The sequence below is a fragment of the Triturus cristatus genome, chromosome 7 (genome assembly GCF_964204655.1).
Source record: "Triturus cristatus chromosome 7, aTriCri1.1, whole genome shotgun sequence".
Classification (NCBI taxonomy): Eukaryota; Metazoa; Chordata; class Amphibia; order Caudata; family Salamandridae; genus Triturus; species Triturus cristatus.
This window is the reverse complement of record NC_140590.1, coordinates 318799340-318827072: the sequence shown is the minus strand read 5'-3', so window position 1 is coordinate 318827072 and position 27733 is coordinate 318799340. Positions and strand designations below refer to the sequence as shown.

Sequence of the window (27733 nt, the reverse complement as noted above, 5' to 3'; positions counted from 1 at the left end):
CCTGGCCTGGCCTGGCCTGGCATTTTAGTCTGGACTGTTCCCATGAGGAGCATGGTCAAGACTGTTTTGCATATGGCTGGGTCCAGACTGAGATGGTATGGTGGGTGAAAAATTATGGATTGGGATGCAGCGTGAGCAATTGCCAGTGGCTGAGATTAATTGAAGCTTTCCATCCATCACCTTGTTGCTTTTGTACAAGAGCGCATTCACCTTACCAACATTTTTGTGTTAAGTTATGAGTAGCATGTGACATGAGTCTGGTGGACGTGCCCATGTGTATCTATGTTACACAGTTATCTGGTACATATGCAAGATGTAACAGTGATATGTGCACAGAGGTCACGGTGGAGAGAATACTGGTTCTGGCTTGAATTCCCATCACATTATTGCCTACTCGTCACTCACAATCAGTTAGATTAGGCATTGGTAATGTTATCACAGAAACACTGAAATTGGACCATGCAGGTTAGAGAGGTCTTCACTCTGACTAACCAGAGGGACATCAGATACCAGAGCACCAGCTGCTGTACTTCTTGGATCTAAGTTAGTCCCAGATAGCTAAACCCGAGCTCGGCTGAACTTCGATCATAGAAGGCTCCCTCCTCACTGCTCTGCCTTGCCAGCTGAAGATCTGAGAACACAGAAGTCCTTTGTGCTGCAGATATGCAGAGCGACAATCGTAGTGACAATCCCCACAGGCAATGTTTGATTAGTAGCGAGTCAGAAGGTTGGGTGTAAAGGTAAGGGAATCTGGTGCTGTGAAAAATGAGAGAAATATTCATTGTGTTTACTCTCATCCTCACAATATTAATAGCAATCTGCTTTATACATTCTTTGGTCACGGTGCATGTTCTAATTAGTAGAATATTGCAATAAATATGGGGGGCGCTAGAGGGCGCAAAGCAATATGGCCGCTCCCTAGAGCAGCTCCGCCGGCCGAGACATCAATCCGTTAAAAATCCTGCCTATCTGGAGCCATCGACCTTCAACTGCCGTGGCTGAGAAGCGGAGCGTGGAGGCCAGATTTTGCCGTGTTGAGTGGCCTCGTAGGCGATGTGTATGCTGCAGGAGAGACGGACAAACTTCGGGGCCTGCAGCAGCAAAATGGCGAACTAGCGCCGGCCCTGGTGGTGCTGGGAGAATTCGCTAAGACCTGCCACCCCAGGGGTGGGATTGTCGTGGCAGTACCAGGTGGGCTGCGCGTGTGGTGCCGGTGGGGGCAGGTGCTGGTATCGGTTACCTAGGCTGCCAGACTTGTGCCGGTCTGTGCCCGGCCCCACGGGGAGCTCTGGTCGCGGGCTGAGTCAGTGACATCTCCTGACTGCGGAGAGGGGCATGACGGCTGATTTGGTGCAGCGCGATCGCGGTGCACTACCGGCTGCGGGCGTGCTTTGCGGTGCCTGCCTTTCCCCCCTACCACCCATTCTACTCTTCGCGACTACTTCGGCCCCCACGCTCGTCCCCATCTGTGTCCTCACCAGTGGGCCGCTGCGGACCTCTTGCTGGTGGCCTGGCTGCGGTGGGATTCGAGGATTTGGCCTCGTGTGCGCCTGCAGCCTGTACTGGTGATGGGCTTGTGTGCTCCACTCGGACTGCTGCTGTGCTGGACAGACTCTGCTACACGCCTGGTGATCCCCATTTACCCTGTCATCAGACGGCGCCGTGAGGCGGATTCCTGGGCACGGACCTGAATGGCGGACGGAGCCTCATCCCCCACATCGCCTATTTGCAAATTCAACGACCGGTGGCGACCGCCGTCTCCTGATGAATGCCTGTATGTTGCACTGCCCACGAACCGCTGCGCAGCAGTAATTGCTTTCAGAGACCAGCATCGGCTCCGATCTTTGCCCCAGTGCTAGCAGGCCTAGAACACTACAGGCTTTAGACTCTGTGATCGGATTTGCCCCTATCTATAGATGGCCTCTGGTGGTGGACTCCGGCTGATGTGAGTGCTGCGTTGCTGCTGGTGGAGCGTGTGGTGCCCTTCTTTTTCAGTGCTCAGTACTATTGCCGTGGGCCACCTCACATTTGTCACGGACACCCTCTCTGTTGCTGCCCTGATCCATACGCCAGGCCATTGAGGTTAAGGGCTGCCGTGCCTACTACGCCTGCCTGTTTCACGCCCTGGGTGAGCCTTAACTTTGAGCCCCCTAGGGCCACCAAGACCCCTCAACAGGCCGCCTCTGACTCAGAACTGGACGCTCCTGGTGATCACTTGTCTAACAAAGACAAAACTCTCCTTGCTGTCCAGACCAGTCCATAGACGGAAAGATTGACAACTTGACTCTCTGCATGGATCACATGTCACAGAAGCTGGACAAGCACGCACTTAGACAAGGGGAGGCGGAAACTCGGATGTCCGACACAGAGGATGGCCTACTGAAGGTAACCGCGAAGACGACGTCCATGGAGAAGGTGCTGGCCGTCATACAGGCATGCAACAAAGATTTGGAGGCCAGATCAAGGCGCAACAATGTGTGCCTTAACGGACTGCCGGAGTCCACTAATACAGGCCGCCTTGAGGCATATATGGAGAACCTACTCAGAGAAATATTTGGAGCTGAACAGTTTTCACAGGTGCTAATAGTTGAGCGGGCTCATGGATCACAGGCCACTCGCCCACCTCCTGGTGCGCCGCTGCACCCCATCATTGCCCGTCTACTCAATTACCGGGACCGTGACACCATCCTTCGTCTGGCCCGTGAAAGGGGCAACATCACCCATGAGGGCAGCGCTCTTGCATTTTATCATGATTTCACGGCAGCGGTACAGGAGGCTCAAACAGAATACTTGCCTGTTAAAAAACTCCTTCTGCCCGCGAAGATCTCTTACTGGCTTTAGCCTGCGCGGCTGCACATTGATGATGGTGGAAAATCTAGGATCTTCACCTCTCCTAAAGCTGCTATGGACTTTGCGAAGTCTTTAACACGATGCAACTGCTCCCCCACAGCGGCGGCGGGGGGTACAGCTGGCTCCCTTGGTGAAGTGACTGCTGAGTGAGGACATTGACGTGATACGTGAGTTGCCAGCTAGTTCTTCCCTCACACATGTGCTTTATCCTGTTCGAGTGTGCATTTATTTATTTTTTTAGCTACGGTTCGATTGGACGTTGTATCTTATGAAGCTTATGAGTCATTGTCCTGTACCGCAGATGGCACTTGGTCTGCTGCGGCACTGAATGTTATGGCATGGGGTCGCTGTTTCACACTAATATCTTATTATGTGCTGCTAGCCAGGTTGTTCTAGAGCTACAGCTCGGCCACTTCCCCCTACACCGGTAGGGGTATTGTGCTTCTGCGCCTCCCTATGGGTGTTCCCCGCTATTGTTTTCTCCCTTGGACCTTTTTTCGAGGGTTATATTGGGAGGTTCGGGATGGCTTTGGCATGTTGGGGTTGCTAAAGTGGATGGGGTGTGGGGGTAGGGGGGTTTGGAGGGTTTGGTTTTGCAGCTATTGTTGCTGTCAATATTGTGTTAACTGCAAATGTGCATTCATACACCCTTGCAGTCTTGCTCATGTTATGCTATGTCTACACACCACATCCTGCCGACACGGTAATTAACTGCCTCACATGGAATGTAAGGGGGCTGACTAACCCAAAGGAAATCCGTCAGGTCTTGGCGTTCCTTAACAGACACGACGTTGCAGTCGCCCTGCTTCAGGAGACTCATCTCACACCCCAATCAGATCACAAGGCCGGGTCACAATGGGCCGGCTACTGCTTAGCGTCCTCCTATTCCTCCTATTCACGAGGTGTTCTCACATTATTTAGAATGCACTTGCCATTCATTATGCCACAAACCTGTATTGCCAATGCTGGGAGATATGCTATAGTACATGGGAAATTGGCGAGCAATTCAATCACCATAGTCCACACTTATGGCCCAAATATATGTGATCTGGACTTTTTTGAACGTATTCTCTCCGTGTTGCGATCCTGGCCAGAAGCTGTGGTATTGTGGGGAGGTGATTTTAACACACATCTAGATCCAACCTGTGACAAGGCAAGTGGTAGGGGTGCCCAATCACCTAGAACGGCCCAGGTTATAAATGAAGGAATGTTGGAGTTGGGTCTCATTGATGTATGGCGGCAGCGGAATATAGAAGCGCGTGAGGGCACACATGTTTCCACAGCAAATAACAGTTGGTCTCGACTGGACTACTGGTTCCTGACCGAAGCGGCGGGAGGTTGGGGATCTCACTCAGCTATGTTGCCTCGCACACTTTCCGATCACAACCCTGTTCTCTTGACATTACACCTCCCTTGCACTGCACGCCACACATTCACATGGCGCCTCTGCACAGAGGTTCTCCTTGACCCTCTCGATGTTACCACCATTCGTGATGCCATTACACAATACTTCATGGATAATAAGGGCTCTGTGTCATATGTGCTGACTCTCTGGGAAGCCTTCAAGGCTACTATCCGGGTCACATGTATCAGCAAATCCGTCGGTATCTTGGGGGACCTGCGGGGACAGCTCAGTAAACTTGAAGGTACGCTGAGGGATCTGGAGCAGGAATATGAGGCCTCGCCTCGTGCTCAGACCTTAGCATTGATCAGGGAGGTCACACTAAAGTACATCGAATTAGCCAAAAGGGAGGCCAAACATATTTCACGACATCACATTGTCCGTACGTTTGGGGATGGTGGGCGGCCGGGACGCCACCTAGCTAGCAGAATCAGGGACCGCTTGACCCAGCACGTTATCTCCAAAATCACTGATGACCAGGGTCACGACCACTACACGACCCCAGAAAGTCTGGAACAGTTCCGATTCACTTATGAATCCTTATACACCACACAAGCGGCAGCTAACACAGATGATATGGATGCGTATTTATCTGACATTGCCTGGTTATCTGACGGGCAAAGGGAGTTTCTCAGTCCGCCTGTCACAGAGGAAGAAGTGTGTGCTGCCATTAAGTCCCTCCCGAATAATAAGGCCCCGGGCCCAGACGGCTTCCCCAGCTAATTCTACAAGGAATACGCAGAGGAACTCGCACCCCACATACTAGAAATGTACGCTGAGGCCTATGACTCCGGTGTAATACCACCCACACTCCGGGAGGCTCTGATAATTACTTTGCTCAAGAAGGACAAATCACCCCATAGTTGCGACTCCTACCGGCCGCTCTCCCTTATAAATACCAACGCCAAGATATTAGCCAAAAACTTGGCCACCAGACTCCAACCGTTCATGCAGGGCCTGGTCCTCCCGGACCAATCTGGTTTCATTCCCGCTCGCTCTATCTCTCACAATCTGCGGGCTCTCTTCACTACTTTTCATATATTAGACCCTGAGTTACGGCTGTTATGTTAGATGCTACCAATGCATTTGACTCCATTGAGTGGAGCTACTTGTTTTATATTTTGCGTCAGATGGGCTTTCCACCTATGTTTACAAATTGGATAGCACTGCACTATACCAATCCCACGCCGCGCGTTCGGGTGGAGGGTAGCACATCAGAACCCATTTGCATCACCAGGGGAACGCGCCAGGGCTGTCCTCTTTCGCCTCTCCTACTTGTGCTGACACTCGAACCCCTGGCCTGCGTCATCCGGCAGCGACATCGGGCAGCTGCACTCTGATTTGCCCATCGCCCAGTCAGTATCTCCTTATATGCAGACGACAAGCTGCTCTTTCTGCGTGAACCCCGTACTTTTATGGGACCACTCCTGCGGGAATTTATCCACTTTGGATTGTTCTCCGGCCTGCAGATAAATTGGTCCAAATCGGTCATAGTACCACTCGCGGAGTGCACTACGCCTCACAACTTGGAATACCCACTTGAGTGGTCTCTGGACCCCGTGAAATACCTGGGGATATGGGTGCACAGAAACCGTGACACGGTGATACGTGAAAACTACGGTCCAGCGTGTGCCAGGCTGTAGAGACAGGTGGACACCTGTGTGAGACTTCCGCTATCTCTGGTGGACCGCATTGCATTAATCAAGATGGTAGTGCTGCCACAATTTTTGTACCTTTTTAATAATATACCAATCCCCCTTACCCAGCATTTTTTTTACCACTGTGCGCACTTTGCTCCTTAGACACATCTGGGGGGGGTAAATAGGCCAGGGTCTCTTGGAACACACTTATCCTGGACTATAAACATGGGGGTTTTAATGTACCCAACTTATATTTGTATTACTTATGTGCACACGCACAATATGCTCATTACTGGATTGATACCCATGAATTCATTCCGCATGTAGCAATAGAAGACGGGGACGCTCACCCCATCCCGCTGGCGTCCATGTTGACGCATGTCAAGAGGCGGACCCCTCATACGGAAATTAACACAGTTGGCGCTACTGTCAAAGCCTGGCAGACACTGGGCCATATGGCTGGTAAACTGCCATTGTACTCCCCTCTTCTACCTATTGCGTTCCATTCTAACTTGTCGGTTACGCATGAGACGGGAGCCATGCGCACTTTTCAACAGGTGGGAATCGTTAAAATACAAGACCTGTTTCCTGGGGTTGTTTTTCTATCAAACAACGATCTCACCTACATACAAACTAAAACATCACTTTTCACGTTTCTTTTTCACCGGTTGAGGAAGGCGCTCCAAACACACTATCACACCTTCCCTGTGGAGCCTCTCTCAATGCAAACTCTCCATACCCTGATCACTAGCCCAACGAGACGCAATCTCCCTACTAAGTTATATCGCACCGCTAGGGAGGAGAGGCCGCAACCACACAAGCGTAGCTTAGAGGCATGGAGTGCTCGACTAGACCCGCCATTGACACTACCAGACTGGGCATACTGTTGTCAACTCACAGGTGCACTAACATCAAATGGTAACCTCCGAATAATACACTTCAAGTACCTGCATCAAGTGTACTATACTCCGACTAGGTTATTTAAATATGGGCTTCGAGACGATGCTCGTTGTAAGAGATGCGGTGCGACAGAGGCTGACTTTTGGCACTTGTCCTGGGAGTGTCCCCAGGTGGCGCAATATTAGGTGGGGGTGATCCGAATACTGTCCAAAATGGTTGGTCTGGAATTGAAATGCTCCCCATCGCCCCCTTCTCCAACAGCGAAGGGGGCAATGGGCAAGCTGGTGAAGGTGGCTTTACTGATGGCCAAAAGGCGAGTGGCGTTAACTTGGGAGTGTATGATGGTACCAATGACTGCACGATGGCTTCAAGACTTAGCAAGTTGCCGTGACAGATTAATCCTCTACGCGGAGGAACTCCCCTCCACTTCCCGGCCCACTGATATATGGGAACACCTATTGCAGTACCTGCGGGACATATCAACAGATAAGCCCCCTGATAATCTTGTACGTTAACCTTATTATGTATATAATAGCAAGAATGAGGGCCTAATGTATATTGCAGATCTAAACAAAAGTCTTTTATATGCTGTACATGCCGTTTGCCACGGTTGTTGCACTGTTTGTTTGATTGCACACTTACTTTGATGGTACTATTGTATGATATTCATGCTCACTGAAAATCTCAATACAAAAAATAATTTAAAAAAATATTGCAATAAATATATTTTTTTAATCAAGCATTGTGTCATTGGCACCCAAAAAGTGGAAGGACCTCTGACTAAAGAGGACTCAACAATGCAGGAGAAGTGGCTTTAGAACCACATGGTCTTCAGAATCTTGTCCTGAGGAATAAGGAGCTGCAGGACTGACTAGAAGAAGCTTTCCCAGTAGTTGGACACCTCTGACCAGGACAATTTGTTTGGTGTATCCAGTTTCCACTCCATTGCGATTGTCTTTGAATTGGTCCCAGTCCACCATGAACTGTTGTTTTTCCTAGTGATTGACGTCTTCTAGGTGCTTTTTGCCATAAAAATTTAAAAAGTAATATCTTTGTTACAACTTAAACTATTATGATGATGTGGTATGTTTTTGCTTATTATTTCTTTTTTCCCAAATTATTTTGGCAATTCCATTATGTTGTGTTCTTCACATTGGAATTGTCAGTGTTGCTTAAACATAGTACACACTACTCGGGATTCCCTGCTGCATATACCTTAGCTAACAGGAGTTGAGCACAGAGTCTCTCAGAATTATGTTTTGACATAACACCAGTGGGTGTATGTAGTTAATAAGGTTACCACCATCCCAAATTAATAATTCCATTACTTTTTTAAATTATTTTTTGGAAAAGAAGAAGAAAAAGAACCAAACATTGTCATTGTTGAGTCAATAAAGAGCTACAAGTATCACACAATAATGGTTGGGTTTATGAAATGTGCAGAGGAAACATTAGCTCTTGTATACATTATACAGATTTGTGCACATGCATCAAAATAGTCAATAGCGATTCTTTAATTGCGATTTTTAAGGAATCGCAATTATAGAATTGCTATTGCCTATGCATTTAGGAATCGCTAAAAAAAATTAGATTCCTACACATTCCTTAATTGTAAGTCGCAAATTGTGAGTCGCAATTAAGGAATTGCTTCCCATTCATTCCTATGGGCCTAGAGGCCCAATAGGTACTCGCAAATTGCGCATGGAATTTCAAGGGTGCAAGGGTGCCAAAAGGACACCCTGTTGGACCCCTGAAATTTAAATTTATCCACATGTTGCGCACACACATGCCCAAAGGGCATGTGTGCGTGTGTAATATGGGACTTTGAAAAATGCACTTTAGTGCATTTTTCAATGAAATCGCAAATTACCATCAACTTGAGATTGACAACAATTTGTGATTCCTATTTGCAAAATCGCAAATTTTTACTGGTTAATGCAAGGCATTTAAGAAATTGCAATGTGCGATTCCTTAAATGCAATCGCAATTTAAGTAATCGCAAATTTTGCGATTACGTAAATTGTGGTTTTTGCATTCGGGATGATGCATCCCAAATGCAAAAATACCGGTCGCAAAGGCAAGCAGTTTTTTCCTTGATGCATGTGGCCCATAGTGATGAACCAAGGGATGATTACCTATATTATAGCATAGTATAACCATGCACATTGGGCATTTGGACTAAGAAAATGCTGAATGAGAAGATGGAGTATCTCTATGACAGGTAAAGAAGAAAAATTATAAGAAAGAAAAGTAAAACTGAGAAAGAAAAGGGCATCATTGAGAGGGAAAGAAATAGAAAAGAAACCACCAAGTGATAGAATTGAGGTCATTAAGAAGGTTTGTTTGATGCCTAACTGAGTTTGTAATACCGTTGGCTGAGTTTAGACCTCAGAGGTGACTTGCATACTTTTATCGAGAGAGCCCCAAATTTTCTGCAAGATTCTAAGGGCACCCAAAAGATTTGCAAGCCTACCAGGTGTGGAATGAGACATTATTCAATGATTTTCATTCAATGAGAATGACTTTGATCGTGATTGTACGTAGGAGATCCAAAAGGGCAGAGATTCCGCGAGATCAAGGTTATTGTGACCTGTATTTGATCTAGCAGTATTACTGGGCAGACTAGCACAATTCATAGTTTGATGATATTATTAAACTGCAATTGAATTTCGTTCCAGTAAGGAGTAAGCCACTTACAGGTAAAAACATGTTTTAGGGTGCCTTTCAAATCTTTGCAAGTCCAGCATCTGTCAGTGTCTGATATTTTTAGCTTGGATAGTTTCTCTATGGACCAGTATAATAAGTGTGTTTCAAAACGTTTAGTTTGTGTAAGTGAAGGCATTATTTTATTATGAAGGGTTCGAGAGCAGATGATGGAGAAAGAGCTCACTGAAGGAGGCGCTCTCCCAATATTTTGGAAAGGTTTAGTCCATTTACCTTGAATGGGAGCGGGTGAAGGATTTTTACCAGCGCTCAGAAATGCATACATCTTTGATGCCCTACGTCCTAACCGAAGCCAGTAAGGGTAGTTATTAGTAATACTGGTTCAGATAGGTGGCCGAGTTTGGAGATCTCCACTTTCATTCACAAGAAATGGTAGAACATTTTGACTGAAGATTGGCAAACGTCAGGTTTAGAGCCTTTGTAGAGCTCTTTGATGAGAGATATACTATTTACTGCCCAAAGAGAGCTACAGGCATAAGTGTTAGTTGTCTAAGGTAGTTTAATATTTCATAGTGACAAGAAAGTAGATGTATTAATGGGTGAAGACATGAGTTTGACTACTACTTTTAATGCTTTAACAGTGCCTAGAAGTATCTGCTGTGAGTGGGCTAGCTTGTGATGTGACATCGTTATGAGGGCTACTACAAGGTGGGGAGAGTATAGATGACGCTCAGTAACTAGCCACGGGGGATGAGGAGACATACTGTCAATTAGCCAATAAGCACCCTGAGTAGCAAAATATGCCGTCTGGTAATTACACCAGGTCGGTAAATTACAATCACCTTCACCATGTTTGAGACTGAGTTTTTAAATAAAATTCTGTCTTTCTTATTGTTCCAAAGGAATTCTGTTGTAATTTTGTGAACCGCAGAGAAAAAAAAAAGAAGTGGAGAGGTCCGGACATCATCTTTAATTTTTCCAATCTACCCCACCCAAAAATATGAATAGGGAACAATGACCTCAAGAGATCTCTGTTTTTTTCTAGGTTATTTTGTTCATTGTATTGAACTGATTCTGTTACATCAATGCAGAACCAGATACCCAAGTATTTACTATATTTTGAATGCCAATGTAGTCCAGTGTTACTAATACAGACGGGGAGAGAGAGGGTTGATAGGAAGAAACTCAGCATTAGCTATTTTTAAGGAGTATCCTGGAAACAGAAAAGTTTTGGATAATATTCTGAATGGCAGGGATAGCAGCTTCTTCAGTGAAATTTGAAATATTATTGGCGAAAGCTGCAGTCTTAAAGCATGTATTATTAACGCTAAAAACTTTAACATCAGAAGTATTGTTTGATCATGGAAGGAGAAGATCTATTGCCAGCAGAAATAAAAGAAGAGACAGAAGGCAGCCTTGAGGCGTGCCTCGTTGGAGGGTAAAGGAGTCTGAGATGAAACCATTAATCTAGATTCTGGCTGAAGGGTTTGCATACAGGGTAATAATTACTCTTAAAAAGGAATTGCCCAGATCATATTGGCTAAGTGTTGCTTCCAGGAGTAGCCAAGTAACCTTATCAAAGGCCTTTCCAGCGTCTAAAGCTATTGCAGCCTCCCTGATTCAGAGATCAAGGGATTTTCAATAAAGTGGCAAAAGCTGCGAGTATTATCGATCAGTAGTCTGCCCTTGACTAAAGCAGACTAAGAGACATGAATTTACTCAGTAAAAAATGGTTCCAAATGTTTAGCTAGGATCTGGTCATAGATTTTTGCTTCCATATGTATTATCAGGGACGGCAAGCTGGTAAGGTCCAGTACCCACACTCCTAAAATATAACCAGTAAATCTAAAAGGTACTGTTCCTGTAGATGAAGGAAAAGGAAAAAGGCTAGGTTGGAAGTGGATTATTCCTTGATGCCTTCACATATCCAAATGGATGTCATGCTTCATCTTAGGGCATGCTTCTCGTTGGGCCGGTGCTGCAATGCCCTATGGCCTCCGCAAGAGGGCTGTTAATCAGAGATCTTTTCAGTATTTAGCCATAATAATGAAGGTGTGTGTGAGGATGTATAATGTGTTGGGTGGAGGGAGTGCAAATAGAGAGTTAAATTAATGAAAACTGTCTAAGCTTCCCTTTGTTATACGCTCCATGTCCCATGAAACCCAATACAGGAAGGCATTAAAAACTTGGCTTTTTTTAAGAACTGATGCTGCATGTATGGCAATGGTTTAGGTATGTGATGTTTAGCGTGAAGTGTGTTCTCTCCCACCAACCCCCTTCATCTGGGTTGGGTGAGCGCCATGATACTCTTTGAGTGATAATGGCGCTATAGAAATACATTTTACATTACATTACATTACATTACATAAGGAATATCAAACTGGTTTCAATATGATGGTTCCCTTGGCAGAGTTAAAACAATGGAAAAGGGACTATCATGAGGGCAAAATGAACCAAGATAGCCTTAACATGTATGTGCGGTCAGGTCGATGTGAAACACGCTCGTTGGTCCAATTGCATCCTTGGCATTTCTTCAGGACCTAGAAGATCCCTACCCTACACCTCGAAAGAGATGTGTAGTGCCAAGAACGGCGAGCAGAGGTGGGGTAGGTCTCTGGTGCCCGTCCACGCAGAAGCATTTTTTTTAGCAGCAGCGTGCTACTTTCTTCTTTTGACCTAAGGGGTCTGAGAGATTGATTCAAAAGGGTAGGACAATTGTATACTGAGGTATTTTGCTAACACAGGAGTACCTGGCACTTAACATCACTCTCTAGGTGTAGAGTAGGGATCTTCCAGGTCCTGAAGAAATGCCAAGGAGCCAGTTGGACCAACAGGCGTGAAAAATGTCGACCTAACCGCACATTTATGTTAAGGCTATCTTGATTCATTGAGCCCTCATGATAGCCTTTTTCATTTTTTTTTTAATTTGTCAAGGGAACCATCATATTTAAACTAGTTTGGTATCCCTTAGCCAATTTTAATTCATTTAACAATCTATTTGCACTCACTTCACTCTACACATTTCACATCCTCACACATACCTTCAGCATTACAGCTAAATACTAAAAAGATCTCCACAAGAGCCATCTCGCACAGCCCGTAGGGTATTGCAGTACCTCCCCGACGAAGAGCATGCCCTATTTTGAAGCATGACATCCAGTTGGATATGTGAGGGCATCAAGGAACCATCACAAAGATTCCCTGGGATTATCCACTTCCAACCAAGCCTGTTTCCATTTCCTTCCTCTACAGGAACAGTACCTTTTTCGATTTACTGTTTATTTTAATAGAATTCAGGGTGCATTTTATGACCGTATTTCTCTTAGCCATGCGGCTCATTATCTGCCCCATGACTTCAGCATTTTAAGGCATCCTAGAGCACAACTGGAGAGGAGACCAAATTAATATTTTCCTAAAAAGGAGTTCTAATGCTTGTTGTAATTCAAGCACACTGAAGTCACTTTCTAAAATGTTGCTGCCATGTGGGTTTTAATTTGAGGGGGTAACATACGAAATGTTATGGTGACAACTGCAGGATAAGAAACCACAATGGGTTCAATTGATGGACAAATTGTCTCTGGAAGCAGAGAAGCGTTTACAAGTAGATAATCATTCCTTCAAAAACTATTGTGTGGTGGAGAGAAGAAGGTGACGTGGCTACCTGTATGATTATGAAAAAGCCAAAAAGCCATGCGGTTGTGGGAAGAGCAGAGATTAAGCATGGTTTTTGTTTTAGCTCTGGGAGGTCTGTATTTAAAAGCGAATAGTCGGTCTGGAATTCTATACATTGGTAAGTTAAAGTCCCCACATATGATAATATGGGAAGAAGGAGGGACTATAGAAAGTTTAGAGTTTAATGAAGTCCAAAATTAAGGATCATCTCTCTTGGACTTGGCCCTTTTTGGCTAAAGTTCCTGACATGGTGTTGCCAATTTAGATGATTTGGACACTTTGCCACTGCTGATCAGTGTCAAAGTGCAAGTGCTCCCTGTGCAATGTGTAATGGTAATTGGTTGTCCATAATTGCTATATTTGTTTTACTAGTAAAGTGCACTATGTGTGCCAGGGCTGGTAACACAAATGCTACTAGTGGGCCTGCAGCACTAATTGTGCCACCCACACCGGTAGCCTTAAAGAGGGAACTCAGGCCTGCCACTGCAGTGCCTGCGCGCAGTTTGTTAAACTGCCATATTGTCCTGACAAGTGCACCCACTTGCCAGACCTTACCCTTCCCTTTCGATGCACATCAGACACCCCTATGGTAGGCCCAAGGTACCCCCTGGGCAGGGTGCACTGTACGTGAAAGGTAGGACATGTACTGAGGTGTGTACCATGTCCTGACAGAAAAATACTCTCCATTTCGTTTTTCACTGTTGAAAGGCCATCTTGCCCATAGGACAGAATGGGGAGGCTGTGTAATATGTTTTCCCCCTATCTTCCCATAGGCTTAAGATGGAGAGGTGAAGTTTAGTGTGCCTGAACTCACAATTTAATAACACATCTTTTTGTGAAGGTGGTTTTTGCATTGTGTGTTTAGAAACCACACTTTTAGAAGTGGCTGGTTTTTTGTGTTCTAACAATTCTGTGTGTCTCTGCCTGGTTGTGGATTGACTGTCTGGATTTGAAAGTGATCGGATCCGAGAAATGTCTTAACCAAGGGGAGGAGGTGAGACAGCAAGAGGCTGACCTGCATCTGGAGTGTAGGGGGAGGAGTAGCCCTGGAGGTGAAGAGGACTGGGCTGCAGCCATAAAACAATGGCTCCATCTCCTGCTGAGTGATTGAGGATCCAGTTCCCCACTATCAAAGGAAGAAGGTGTCACTGGCAGGGAGACACCCAGAACTGGTTTGGACAAGGGTATGTGCCCCCCTGAACACAAAGACTTCAAAGACATTTAGGGGTATAACTGAGAGCTGAAACCCCTGAACGTTGGACTGATCAAGACTGAAAAGGATTGAAACTACTTTGTGGTGAAGAGGAACTACTGCCAAGTATGAACCAGTTGAAGAGACTGAAGGAAAAGACTGACCCTTGCTGTGTGTTCTGGAGCTGGCCTGCAGTTTGCTGATTTAACCAAGGAGAGGCTAAGAGACTTTGCTGTGTGCTGTGTCCCCCTGCTTGAAAAGACTTTGCTGTGTCCTGAAGTAACTTGTCCCCAAGGGCCAGAGGAGAGTTGGCTCCCTGTTGTGGAAACTTAGGAACATAAAAGTTTCCAGGTGTGTCTCAGCGTCGCTGTGTGCGTGTGCTTTTTGCAGCCTGAGACCTTCGTAAGAACTGCCCTGTGATCGTGTGCACACGGAATCCAAGTGAGTCTCAGCGACTCGGTGGGCGTGTGCTTCGTGCAGCCTGAGACCTTTGTGAGGATTGTCCTGTGATCGTGTGCATCCAGAGTCCAAGTGATTCTCAGCGACGCTGTGTGTGTGTGCTTCGTGCAGCCTGAGACCTTGGTGAGGATTTCCCTGAGATCGTGGGCACGCGGAATCCAAGTGAGTCTCAGCGATGCTGTGTGTGTGTGTGTGCTTTGTGCAGCCTGAGACCTTCGTGGGGATTGGCCTGTGATCGTGTACACCCGAAGCTCAAGTGAGTCTCAGCGACGCTGTGTGCATGTGCTTCGTGCAGCCTGAGACCTTCGTGAGGATTGCCCTGCGATCGTGTACACCCGAAGCTCAAGTGAGTCTCAGCGACACTGTGTGCGTGTGCCCTGTTGCAGCCTGAGACCTTTGTCATTGCAATCGGCCCGGACAGTCAGTCAGTGGGGGGGGGCCCGTGTTCCACTGTCCAAGATCAACAAAGTCGCATTGGAGGCCCAAGCCGCGAGAAGAGGAGAGTGAGATCGTACCCCCCAGGTTACGCTCAGCGAGCGTGCATGTGTCGCACCTGGGGCGGGGTGCGGGTTACGAGAGAAACGCTCTCGGCTTTTCCTCACTTTGCAGCACGAGCCTCCGCTGAAGTCCGTATTGTGGCCTGTACTTGCAGAGAAGTGGCAGTACCGGGGCCGGAGTGTGGAGCTACACTTTGTTTTCCATCATAAACCGTGTTGGGGGCATATTTTGGCAGTAGCTGACCGCAAGTCAGTAACAGTGGCATAGAGACCGTCCAGAGCACCGCGATTGGTGCCGGAGTACATTATTTTGGCATTACGAACTGCCTGATTGTTGCATTATGCATTGCATTCTGTTTGCATAACAAACTGCCTAAATGTCGCATTAAGCATTGCATTATCTTTGCATAACGGACTGCCTGATTGTTGCATTACGAATTGCATTATTTTGGCATTACGAACTGCCTGATTGTTGCATAACGAACTGCATTATTTCTACATTACGAAGTGCCTGATTCTTGCATTACGAACTGCACAGCATTGCATTATGTTATGTTATGTTATATCAGCTTATAGAGCGCTCGATTACCCGAAGGTGTCCTGGCGCTATAGCAGAGTGTCTGAAGAGGCAATGAGCAAAACTCAAAAACAGGGGCGAAGTGAGTGTCTAGACTGAGAACAACCAGGTCCTCAGACCTCTTCTAAAGGAGAGGAGATCAGAGGTGGACCTGAGAGGAAACGGAAGATTATTCCAGGCATAGGAGGCCTTGCGCACAAAACTCTTGCCACCCCAGTTAGCCTTTTTTGCCTTGGTGATAGCAGTCAGTTTGGCATCACTAGAGCAAAGCGCCCTCCCCGGAAGATACCACTGGAAGCGATCTCTGAGGTCTTGAGGTCCAGCTCCGTGTAGAGATTTGTGGGCTATACAAAGGGCTTTAAAAAGAACCCTGTTTCATGGGTAACCAGTGCAGATCTCGAAGTCCTTTGCTGACCGACACAAATTTGGGAGTGTTTGTTAACAGCCTAGCTGCTGCATTCTGAGCCATCTGGAGTCTGCTTAGATGTTTATTGTGAACCGTAAGGTAAAGACTATTGCAATAGTCCAGATGGGTCAGAGCTAGAGCGGACACAACAGACCTGAAGCTGTCAGTCGTTAAGTAAGGCTTTATTTTCCTCAGTGTCCTAATGGTTAAAAAGCAAGTGGATACAACTTTATTAACCTGATTCTCAAAAGAGAGCCTGTTGTCTATAATCACCCCCAAGTCTTTTACGTTCATAGCGGGGGCTGGGGGGGGAGCCCATATTGCTGGGCCACCAGGCTGGGGACCAAAGGCAGGGATTATTCCCAAACAGAATAACCTCTGTTTTGCCAGCGTTTAATTTCAAACAGTTGGCTGCCATCCAACTAGTGATGGCGGCCATACAATCCTGGCAGGTAGAGGCTTTGGCTGCTTCAGACCCTTTGTTTAGGGAAATAACGATCTGTGTATCATCGGCATAAGAAGTTAACCTAAGGCCATAAGATCGTATAAGGGGAGCAAGAGGTTTAACATAGACATTAAAAAGGGTAGGGCTCAAAGAGGACCCCTGCGGCACTCCACAGGGAAGCAAATGCCTTGGAGGAAAAAGTTCCCATGTCCACGTTTTGGGATCTGTTGGTCAAGAAGGACTTAAGGAGGGCCAAGGCAGAGCCCTGTATCCCGGCCTTTGATAGTCGTTCTGTAAGAATATCATGATGTACAGTATCAAAGGCCGCCGACAGGTCCAGCAGAATCAGGATAGCTGAGCCTCCCTGGTCGACGGCTTCCCTGGTCTCTTCCGTGGCTTTCAACAGGGCCGATTCGGTGCTGTGCCCTGCCCGGAACCCATATTGAGATTGGTCCAACAGAATGTTTGTATCCAGAAAAGGGCTGAGTTGCGAATTCATCGCCTTCTCCAGGATTTTGGCCGGTAAGGGAAGACGGGAGATGGGCCTATAACTGTTGGGATCCTTTGCATCGAGGTTGGCTTTTTTCAAGAGAGGTAGGATCGAGGCGGTTTTCCAAGACATGGGGTAGTGCCCTGATACCATTATCTGATTGAGAAGAGGAGTAAGGGTATTAGTGATGATATCAGGGGACAGTTTGATTATTGAGGCCGGACAAGGGTCTTTTGGAGAACATTAGGACTGCATTGGATCACTGAGAAGTGTTCATTAATACTGCAAGAACCTACAAGGGCTTGCTGGCCTAATAACCAGCAAGGGAAAATATTACAAATATGCATATGTTGGATTTTTATCATGTGGTCTCATTGTATATCTTTTTATATAAACATATAATTATTTTTGTATGAAAATTGTATGGAGTCCATTTGTGGTGTTATCATTGGGTTACTCAGAGCGTGGTTCCAAATACTTTACACATTTTACTTTGAGATAAGCCTGGCTGCTCGTGCCAAGCTACCGAGGGGGTGTGCAGGGGCTATCTGAGAAGGTGTCCTTCCTTTCCCTGACTTAGAAGCAAGGGTCCCTATTTGGCCTAAGGTATCTACCTCAGCCAACTAGAGACACCCACTTCTAATAATCTCTATTAGGGCATACATGTTTATAGCTTACACCTTATATGGTCTGCATTTAAGTCTAGTGATCAACCATTTTCTTTCATTATCCTGTCTCGAGGCAATGATGGACAGACCCGAGTTTTTTGAGATATGAGTAATGAGGCAAATTTTCTTTGTGATCGCTGCAGAACATGTCAAGTCATGGACCGAGCCATAGCGCAACAAAAGAGCGTCTTTATATCCTATTTAGGTTTCTTGAAGAAAAACGATGTCACCTTTAAGGTTATTGTAGAAGTCGGAATTTTTCTTTTGTTTCATTGGATGGTTAAGGCCCTTGATATTAAGCAAGATTACTTTCAAGGAGGCCATAGTGGACTATCAATGAACAGTACCCTTAGTTTCTGGTAATTAATATTATTGAGGAGTCTGAATGAGCTGAAAAGTGTGGGTGAAGTGGCACTAAGCCACTTGCTGAGAGAGTTACATAATAGAATAGAAGAATATTGGAGAAGGCAGAAAAAGAGTAAGAAGAAGCAGACAAAAATAGAACACATATAGGAGGAAGACAATAAGCATGAGTAAAAAACATTATAGGAAAAATAGAAACAGAATATAACACAAATACAAGAAATGAAACACCACCCCAAGCATGGAGTGGGGGAGTCCCAGAGAGACAAGGTCTTTCGAACGGAACTGTGAGGAAACCTAGTCAAGAGGCTCCCTCCCCCCACCCCCAGGGCTTCATGGAACAAATAAACCAGCAAGAATATAGAAATGAGACTGGGAAGATGACCCAAGTAAGGTACAATATCACAGCAGTGATCATACTCTCTGCAATAGTGAGTCCGACATTTCATAATACTCGCCCCCTCAACTTGTAATAGGTCCAAGGTGTGTCTTGGTGCTCTGGGGTACATCATGTGCCGTTGTTTACATTTTTCTGAATAGCTTCTAACGTGGATGCATGATCAGCCTCATCTTGAAGTCGGTGGTTCCTGCTTAGCCCTTTTCGGAGTACCCTTACTGTCTTTCTCTTAATGATCCTTAGAGTCCGCCATGATGTGGAGCGGCATGAAGAGTACCAGGAGTTGCAAGGTTGGCCACCCCTGTCCAGAGTATAGTTGAAAAAACAGGAGAAAGAGGGCGCCGGAAACAAGGATATGGTGTGTGTTTAAGCTCAGCAATCAAATGAGCTTGTGTCTGTGTTATTGTGATCAGGAAAGAGCATGAACCATAAACAAGATTACAATGGACAACACAATGCCACGTTGCAAGGAGGTTGGAGTGCATGCCTTTGCATTACTAGCCCTTGCACACACAGTTCACATCACTAGGGACTTTACTAGTAAGGCAAACAAACCAATCATGGCCAACCAATTACCATTACACTTTACACAGGGAACACTTGTTCTTTGACACTGATCAGCAGTGGCAAAGCACCCAAAGCATCTAACTTGGCAACTCTATGTCAGGAAAACGATCTAGGGGTAAAAGCAAAATATTTTTGGGAACTTTAGCCATAAAGGCCAAGTCCTACACCTATATAAAAAATAAACCATTGGTACTAGCAGTCCTCAGCTCATCGAGGCTGTCAGTAAAGACAAAACCCAAGCAACAGCATTCATGAATTTCATACACAGCCAGCTCCTGGCCCACTTAACAGTGGGATTAGTACCCCAAAAAGACGACTGACGGATGGGACCCTACCAACAATTCTTTGCATGTAACACTAAAGCTTGCGCTCATTGGCAGCCATGCTTACTCGAGTCTATATGGCCACCAGAGGGCTTCGAACAGCGAGATATTTGCACCAACCTTATTCACACTTGTTTCCCTTCTCCTCCCACACTCTGTTATCTCTCTGCTTCAGATGCAGGGGAATGCACTTTCATTCTGGTGCTATGAGTCACTGGCGATCCAGCACATTACCAACGGCATGAAAAATGGCATTCCCATGACAAAACAGCACTGTGTAGGAGAACCCTAGCTCCTTCCCTGTATACATTACTTATCCCTGCTAGCAAGAGGCAGTATTGCCCTATTTAACGTACAGCATCCCTGTTGAGAAGCAGTGGCTCTGTCTCATTAATAGCACAACACCACTGGTGAGGAGCATGGAGGCTCTCCACATAAAAGGATAGCATTCTTTCTGACTGCTTCCTGTACTGTCCACACAAACTACAGCATTCAATGTGTCTGAAAAACAGAGATAGTGTCCTAAAGAAAAGCAAAAAGTACTCGCAGAGCAGATACAGTGTGAGATTGTGACCATAAAACACCCCTCTTTGGCACTGAAAAATTTCTGAATAGTAAAGCAGCACTGCTGAGAAGTAATGGTGATACTCACTGACAAAGTACGGTGGCCCTGCTGGGACGAACATGCAACAGCAGGCCCATAAAGCGAATTAACTCTGTAGAAACGCTTGGCTTGCCCTAAAGTGTTGTTACTGTTCCTTCAGAGTTACAGCAGCTCTCTAGACAAACATGCTTGCAGTACCCCACACACTGTAGAGCATTCTAGAGCTGTTACATGCTGGTGCACTGCTACGAAGAGTAGAATTCAATTATAGCTCACGCTGAACAGCAGAGTTGAATTCTCTGTATGTCCTACCATACATAGCACAAGTAAGCAGCTCTGCTGAGAGGTCATTACTGCTCACAGAAAGGAGCAGAGCTGCTTGAGCACTAACATTAAAATGACAGGGACCTGCTGGTAACTGGAATAAATATGCAATGTTACATCGCATACCATTATAATGCAAGTCGTTACAACGACTTGATGTAGGGGGCACTGGATGTTGGAATGGTATAATTTACTATTCCAACTCAACTCTGTGTAACAATAGGGAAGGTGTTGGATTTTAAATCTAACACCTTCTGCCTTCTACAGCAAGTCGTTGTAACGATTTGCATTGTAATGGTTTGCAATGTAACAACGCGGTCGTTGAAACGACTGCATTGTAATTGCATGCGATGTATCGCATGCGATGTACAGGATGTCTCCCAACTGGAATAATTGTGTTAAAATGGAAGCAACCTGCTGAGGGGTACTGGTACACCTGTATTAAAATGGCAGCAACCTGCTGAGAAGTACTGGAACACCTGCATTAAAATTACAGCATCCTACTGAGAAGTACTGGAACACCTGCATTAAAATTAAAGCATCTGCCGAGAAGTACTGGAACACCTGCATTAAAATTACAGCAACCTGCTCAGAAGTGCTGGCACACCTGTATTAAAATGACAGCAACCTGCTGAGAAGTGATGAAACACCTGAATTAAAATGACAGCAACCTGCTGAGAAGTACTGGAACACCTGCATTAAAATTACAGCAACCTGCTGAGAAGTACTGAAACACCTGCATTAAAATGGCAACAACCTCCTGAGACTTACTGGAACACCTGCATCAAAAGTACAGCAACCTGCTGAGAAGTGCTGAAACGTCTGCATTAAAATGACAACAACCTGCTGAGAAGCACAGGAACACCTGCATTAAAATTACAGCAACCTGCTGAGAAGCACAGGAACACCTGCATTAAAATTACAGCAACCTGCTGAGAAGTGCTGGAACACATGCATTACAATTACAGCAATCTGTTGAGAAGTGCTGGAACACCTGCCTTAAAAAGATAGCAAACTGCTGAGAAGCAGTACTGCCTAGAAATTCAGTTTTTCTCCCTCTAAGAATGGTAATTGTGATTAAAACTAGTAGGAACATGCATTTTCTATCTTCTCTCCAACTTACAGGTCGACTTCCACCTACACCACACCCAGTTATTTCGTTTCCTGTGGTTCCCCATGCCTTGTCTTATCACCAGCCCGCTCTGATGGAGGTCCCTGAGTTTAGCTCTATGGAGGTTAAGGTCCTTTTGTCACTTCAGGGTCAGAGGGGGGTCTCCCAGATCTACCAATCCCTGGTCATCAACTCCCCTGACTTATTCCTTGTCCTTCGCACTCGCTGGGAGGCGTGGATGGCTGCATTGGAGGATGGGGAATAGAGAGAGCACTTACGGAACCGCTGGAGTTGGCCGTCTCCTCCCAGTTTCGTTTGATCCAAGTAAATGTTCTTCATACGACCTATTTTACGCCGGAACGGCTTTGGAAGGCAGATAAACTGCCAACGCCTGCTTGCCATAGACACGTTGCTGATAACACATTTTTATAATGTGATTTGGCTGTGCCCTATAATACAGCAATACTGGTCCCACCTTCTGGGGGTCGTGTCGGATGTGTTGGGTAGACCAATAGATTGTTCGCCTCGGATGGTGGTCATGGGTCTACTGGAGGAGTTGGCAGCAGGAGCTCTGAGAGACTCTTGGTGTGTTTGGATACCCTGTTGGGGAAGTGAGATATTGCCCAGAACTGGACTTTAAAGACTACCCCGATTTGCATGCGTGGCAGAATCCATGGACTGGTGTTCAACGATGGAGGAGCCAGTGAACACAGATCGTGGCTGACCACAGAAACATCGTGAAATATGGGGTATATGGAGGGAACATTTTGGGCTCATGGGAATGCGATGTGGATCCCTCTATTGTTCTATGATCGGGGATCGTCACTGTTTGTCTTTACTTTGTTATGCTTCCTTTATTTGCAGGTATGGTTTATATCTCTGAAATCCAATACAAATACTTTATTTAAAAATAAGAAATGTGCTCTAATATACTGGTGCTGCCCCATTACCCACAAATCAGTAAAACAGTCAGTGGGAGGTGCTGACACACTTCAATAAAGACCATCAGGTCTTCGCCCCAACGATATCTAAAACCTTGCACTTACTGGTCGTTTCGTCAGTGATGGTTGCTGCGGTGCTCCTGACGTGATCAGCTGTGATGCTGTAAACGCTGAGGTTATACGGGACCCCTGGATTAAGGTTTGATATGATCTCGGTCTGCAGAGCTCCACCAACAACACTTGCAGAAAAGTTTACATTTTTTCCGGTTTCCACCTCCACCATATAAGTGTAACTGGTCTGGTTCTGGTCAGTGGGCACCGTCCACTGCAGGGTCAGGGAGGTCTTGTTTCTGTTGATTACACTTAAGTTGCCGACTGGCGACGGCACTGAAACAGAACAATGAAAATGAAGTTACAATGGTCACCTTAATGTTTTTCGGGCTCACAGATTCTTCATGAAGGAAAGGACATTATTTGACAGTAAGCCACGCCATGCTTGCAATCTTTTAAATTATATTTATTTCTGCTCATTGAACAGCCATGAATATTGACATTTAAATGCAGTGTTTTGATGAAGGGACTTCAAATGCTGCATGATATATTAAGGTGCTGATTTGTGTTCTCTGCATATGTTCATGTAAATGACCTATAGACTCCGTGATACAGCCAATTAAGGAGACTTTAAAACACATAGGGCCATATGTATCAAGCTAAATTGAAATCGCGAATTTGCGAATTTCAGTATTTGCTATCGCAATTTAGCAGTGTGCAATTTATTCCACAAAAACCCACTTGGGAAATAAGGAATAGCGAAATTTGCGATTCCCTATTTTGCGAATGCATTTAAGGAATCGCAAATTGCGATTCCTTAAATGCAATGTAAGAAGCACAAAAAAAGTGCGATTTGGCCTTAAGGAATCACAAATTACCACCAACTTCAAGTTGGTGGTAATTTGCGGTTTTCTTTAAAAAAGCATTTTTTTGAGTTTTTTAAAGTGCCATATGTCACACATACATGCCCCTAGGGCATGTATGTGCGCAAAATGTGCACACATGCATATTTCAGGGGTGCAACAGGGTGTCCTCTTGGCACCCTTGCAATTGCATTCTCAATTTGCGATTCTCTAATTGCTCATCGCAAATTGAGAATGTCTTCCCATTCATTCCTATGGGCCTCCTTGCCCATAGGAATGAATGGGAAGGTATTCCTTATTTGCGATTCGCAAATAAGGAATATGTAGGATTCGCAACATTTTTAGCAAATGCTACGTACATTGCATTTTGCAATTCTCTAATTGCGATTTGCAGAAAATCGCAATTAGAGATTCGCAAAATACGTTTTTGATACATATGGCCCATGGTCATTTCTGAGAGCAAGAATCTTCTATGCTCCCGCGAACAAGGCTCGGAAGCAGAGCTGAAATGTGTGGGGACAGATATTAATGCTGGTTGCCAAATGATTTTATGTCTAAATAGGGCGCCTGAATTCCCTGGAATTTGGCTTTAATGTTCTTCGCCGGAGGAGTGTCATTTGGCTATATTTATATATACTTCTGATGCTCGTCCCATCAATCCGAAACTGGCTCCGGCACCCTCGCGTTGCCGATACGTCGTTTATTGTGGCAATGTCAAGCTAAATGGTAACGTGTTTCGGCCAGTCAGGCAGCTACATACTGTGAGTAGGTAAGTGTATATATGTACATGAATTATGTATATTGTCCCACTAAATAGTATGCACAAAATGCAATCGAGCAAGCTAACAAGCTAAAAAGAATATGCTTGTAGTATGGATAAATGCTGCATTGAATGTTGCAAATGCTATAATTGTGACGAAGCTCACAGCAATATCATATAATTATCAACTGTATGTAATTGTTCACGTTACATTGGGGTGTTTTAATTCTATCACTGTGTTATAAAGTTCCTTGATGCATACAAAAGTTCGGGAACAATAAAAATAAAAGACCACTATATCCACAATGCACAGCAGCGCATCGCAGGAAATGATGCAAGATACTTTGTAACCTTATTTAGATCCAAAAATGTCGCCGCTTGTTTGTTGTCTTTTTACTAGGCCTGGGCTAAAATTTCGTTCCGTTCGCGGAAATTGCGATAATTTGACATTATCGCGTTCCGCGGAAAGCGCGAAAATGTTAAAATTTCCGCATTCCGCAGCTTAGCGATAATTTGGTTCTTGCTCGCGCTGTAAAATAATACATTCTCGCGCGCGCGCGCGATCGCCTTACCTGAATCCCTGCGTTCGCCGACAAGTTTTCATGATCCGGTCGCGTTCTCCATGAGATGTTGTATTGTTTTTAGCCATTTGCGCTGTCTCGCGACAGTTCGCGCCCGCAGTGACGTCATGCGTCGCGCGATCACGTCTTTCTTCTCGCGATCATGCACCGCGAGACTACTGAAAACAAGATGGCCGCGCCTGCGAGCAACCACATGGGTAAGTTGGCGAGCCGCAACCATGCAGAAAATCTCGCGAACATGCGGGAAAAAAACTTCCGCATCTTCGCGATATTTCCGCATGTTTGCGATAATTTTTAACATTTTCGCGATAATTTGCAAAAGTGGATTTCGCAAATTCCGCCAACCCCTACTTTTTACCCATGATCAAGGTCTCTGTGGAGACTGAAACGCGTTGGGTGTGCTGGCGCGCTGACAAATTAATATGACTAAGAAGACTTAATGAATTGGAATTTTTATTCACATCCACGAGAGCGAATGGATGTTTCCTTTGGAAAGAATTTGATATATATATATATATATATATATATATATATCAAATCCAATCCTTATGGTTTTTTACCAAGGAAAACCGAGCCCAGATCCATAAATGTGGTTAAAGAATAATTTATTTGTTACATGGCAAAAACGGCCGATGCGTTTCGGAGCGATAGCTCCTTTGTCACGGGTCAAAGGAGCTATTGCTCCGAAACGCGTCGGGCTTTTTTGCCATGTAACAAATAAATTATTCTTTAACCACACTTATGGATCTGGGCTCGGTTTTCTTTGGTAAAAAACCATAAGGATTGGATTTGATATTACGAGGTTCACTACCTCACCGAAGCCCACAGCCACCTAAAGAGGCAGAGAAATCGCGACCTGAAGCTTGGATATATATATATATATATATATATATATATATATATATATATATATATATATATATATATATATCCAAAAAACGAGTTGCCCTGATGCAAGAATGCCACCAACTGCAAAGTGCTTGTGAAAGCCTTTAATGTCAAACCGGCAGTTTCAGCTCCAATAAAATATTTTCCTTACGCGTTTCAGAGCTCAGGGGCTCCTTCGTCAGAGGATGGCAGCTGATGAACTGAATGACTCGTAAGCACCATTGATTGCATGCACTCTTTTAAGGCCCCTCCTGGGTCTCTCACGTGAGTTCCGGTGTCAGCATGCTGGTACATGTAGTTTGTACATCGAGTTAGTATTTCCCCAGTGGGCTCAGTTCGTTTCAGTGTCCTTTAAAAGTAAAATAACATCAGCCCCAGTGGGCTTTGGTGCAGAAACTTCGGTCTTGTAATTTGACCTTTGCTGTGCCTGAGGCTCCGAAGCCTTCGAAACCTGTGGGGCCCCCTTCTTAGATCCAGGGGTGTGGCATCCTTCACGGCCAGGCTGCCGTGCTTAAATCCAAAAAACGAGTTGCCCTGATGCAAGAATGCCACCAACTGCAAAGTGCTTGTGAAAGCCTTTAATGTCAAACCGGCAGTTTCAGCTCCAATAAAATATTTTCCTTACGCGTTTCAGAGCTCAGGGGCTCCTTCGTCAGAGGATGGCAGCTGATGAACTGAATGACTCGTAAGCACCATTGATTGCATGCACTCTTTTAAGGCCCCTCCTGGGTCTCTCACGTGAGTTCCGGTGTCAGCATGCTGGTACATGTAGTTTGTACATCGAGTTAGTATTTCCCCAGTGGGCTCAGTTCGTTTCAGTGTCCTTTAAAAGTAAAATAACATCAGCCCCAGTGGGCTTTGGTGCAGAAACTTCGGTCTTGTAATTTGACCTTTGCTGTGCCTGAGGCTCCGAAGCCTTCGAAACCTGTGGGGCCCCCTTCTTAGATCCAGGGGTGTGGCATCCTTCACGGCCAGGCTGCCGTGCTTAAATCCAAAAAACGAGTTGCCCTGATGCAAGAATGCCACCAACTGCAAAGTGCTTGTGAAAGCCTTTAATGTCAAACCGGCAGTTTCAGCTCCAATAAAATATTTTCCTTACGCGTTTCAGAGCTCAGGGGCTCCTTCGTCAGAGGATGGCAGCTGATGAACTGAATGACTCGTAAGCACCATTGATTGCATGCACTCTTTTAAGGCCCCTCCTGGGTCTCTCACGTGAGTTCCGGTGTCAGCATGCTGGTACATGTAGTTTGTACATCGAGTTAGTATTTCCCCAGTGGGCTCAGTTCGTTTCAGTGTCCTTTAAAAGTAAAATAACATCAGCCCCAGTGGGCTTTGGTGCAGAAACTTCGGTCTTGTAATTTGACCTTTGCTGTGCCTGAGGCTCCGAAGCCTTCGAAACCTGTGGGGCCCCCTTCTTAGATCCAGGGGTGTGGCATCCTTCACGGCCAGGCTGCCGTGCTTAAATCCAAAAAACGAGTTGCCCTGATGCAAGAATGCCACCAACTGCAAAGTGCTTGTGAAAGCCTTTAATGTCAAACCGGCAGTTTCAGCTCCAATAAAATATTTTCCTTACGCGTTTCAGAGCTCAGGGGCTCCTTCGTCAGAGGATGGCAGCTGATGAACTGAATGACTCGTAAGCACCATTGATTGCATGCACTCTTTTAAGGCCCCTCCTGGGTCTCTCACCAGGAGGGGCCTTAAAAGAGTGCATGCAATCAATGGTGCTTACGAGTCATTCAGTTCATCAGCTGCCATCCTCTGACGAAGGAGCCCCTGAGCTCTGAAACGCGTAAGGAAAATATTTTATTGGAGCTGAAACTGCCGGTTTGACATTAAAGGCTTTCACAAGCACTTTGCAGTTGGTGGCATTCTTGCATCAGGGCAACTCGTTTTTTGGATATATATATATATATAAATAAATATATATATATATATATATATATAATTTTTTTTTTTTTTTTTTACCTACTCACAGTCACCAGTAGGTAGTTATAGTTCAGACCATATTTCCATAGAATAAGCGTTTTTTGACTTACCTATATCTTTGGTGCCGTTGACAACTCTTCACAAAATTTTCAAAAAAAGTGCACCACTAATT

At 45.4% G+C, this 27733-nt stretch overlaps 1 protein-coding gene across 2 annotated transcripts in view; it reads right to left on the bottom strand.

Moving 5' to 3' along the window:
• PTPRH (protein tyrosine phosphatase receptor type H) overlaps window positions 1-27733 on the bottom strand; it is a 517583-nt gene that overhangs the window by 167434 nt on the left and 322416 nt on the right. For both annotated transcript variants that reach the window (XM_085616391.1, XM_085616390.1), the window contains exon 8: window positions 22598-22879. In XM_085616391.1, the coding sequence (XP_085472517.1) occupies window positions 22598-22879 (282 nt within the window). The remainder of the gene's footprint in view (window positions 1-22597; window positions 22880-27733) is intronic.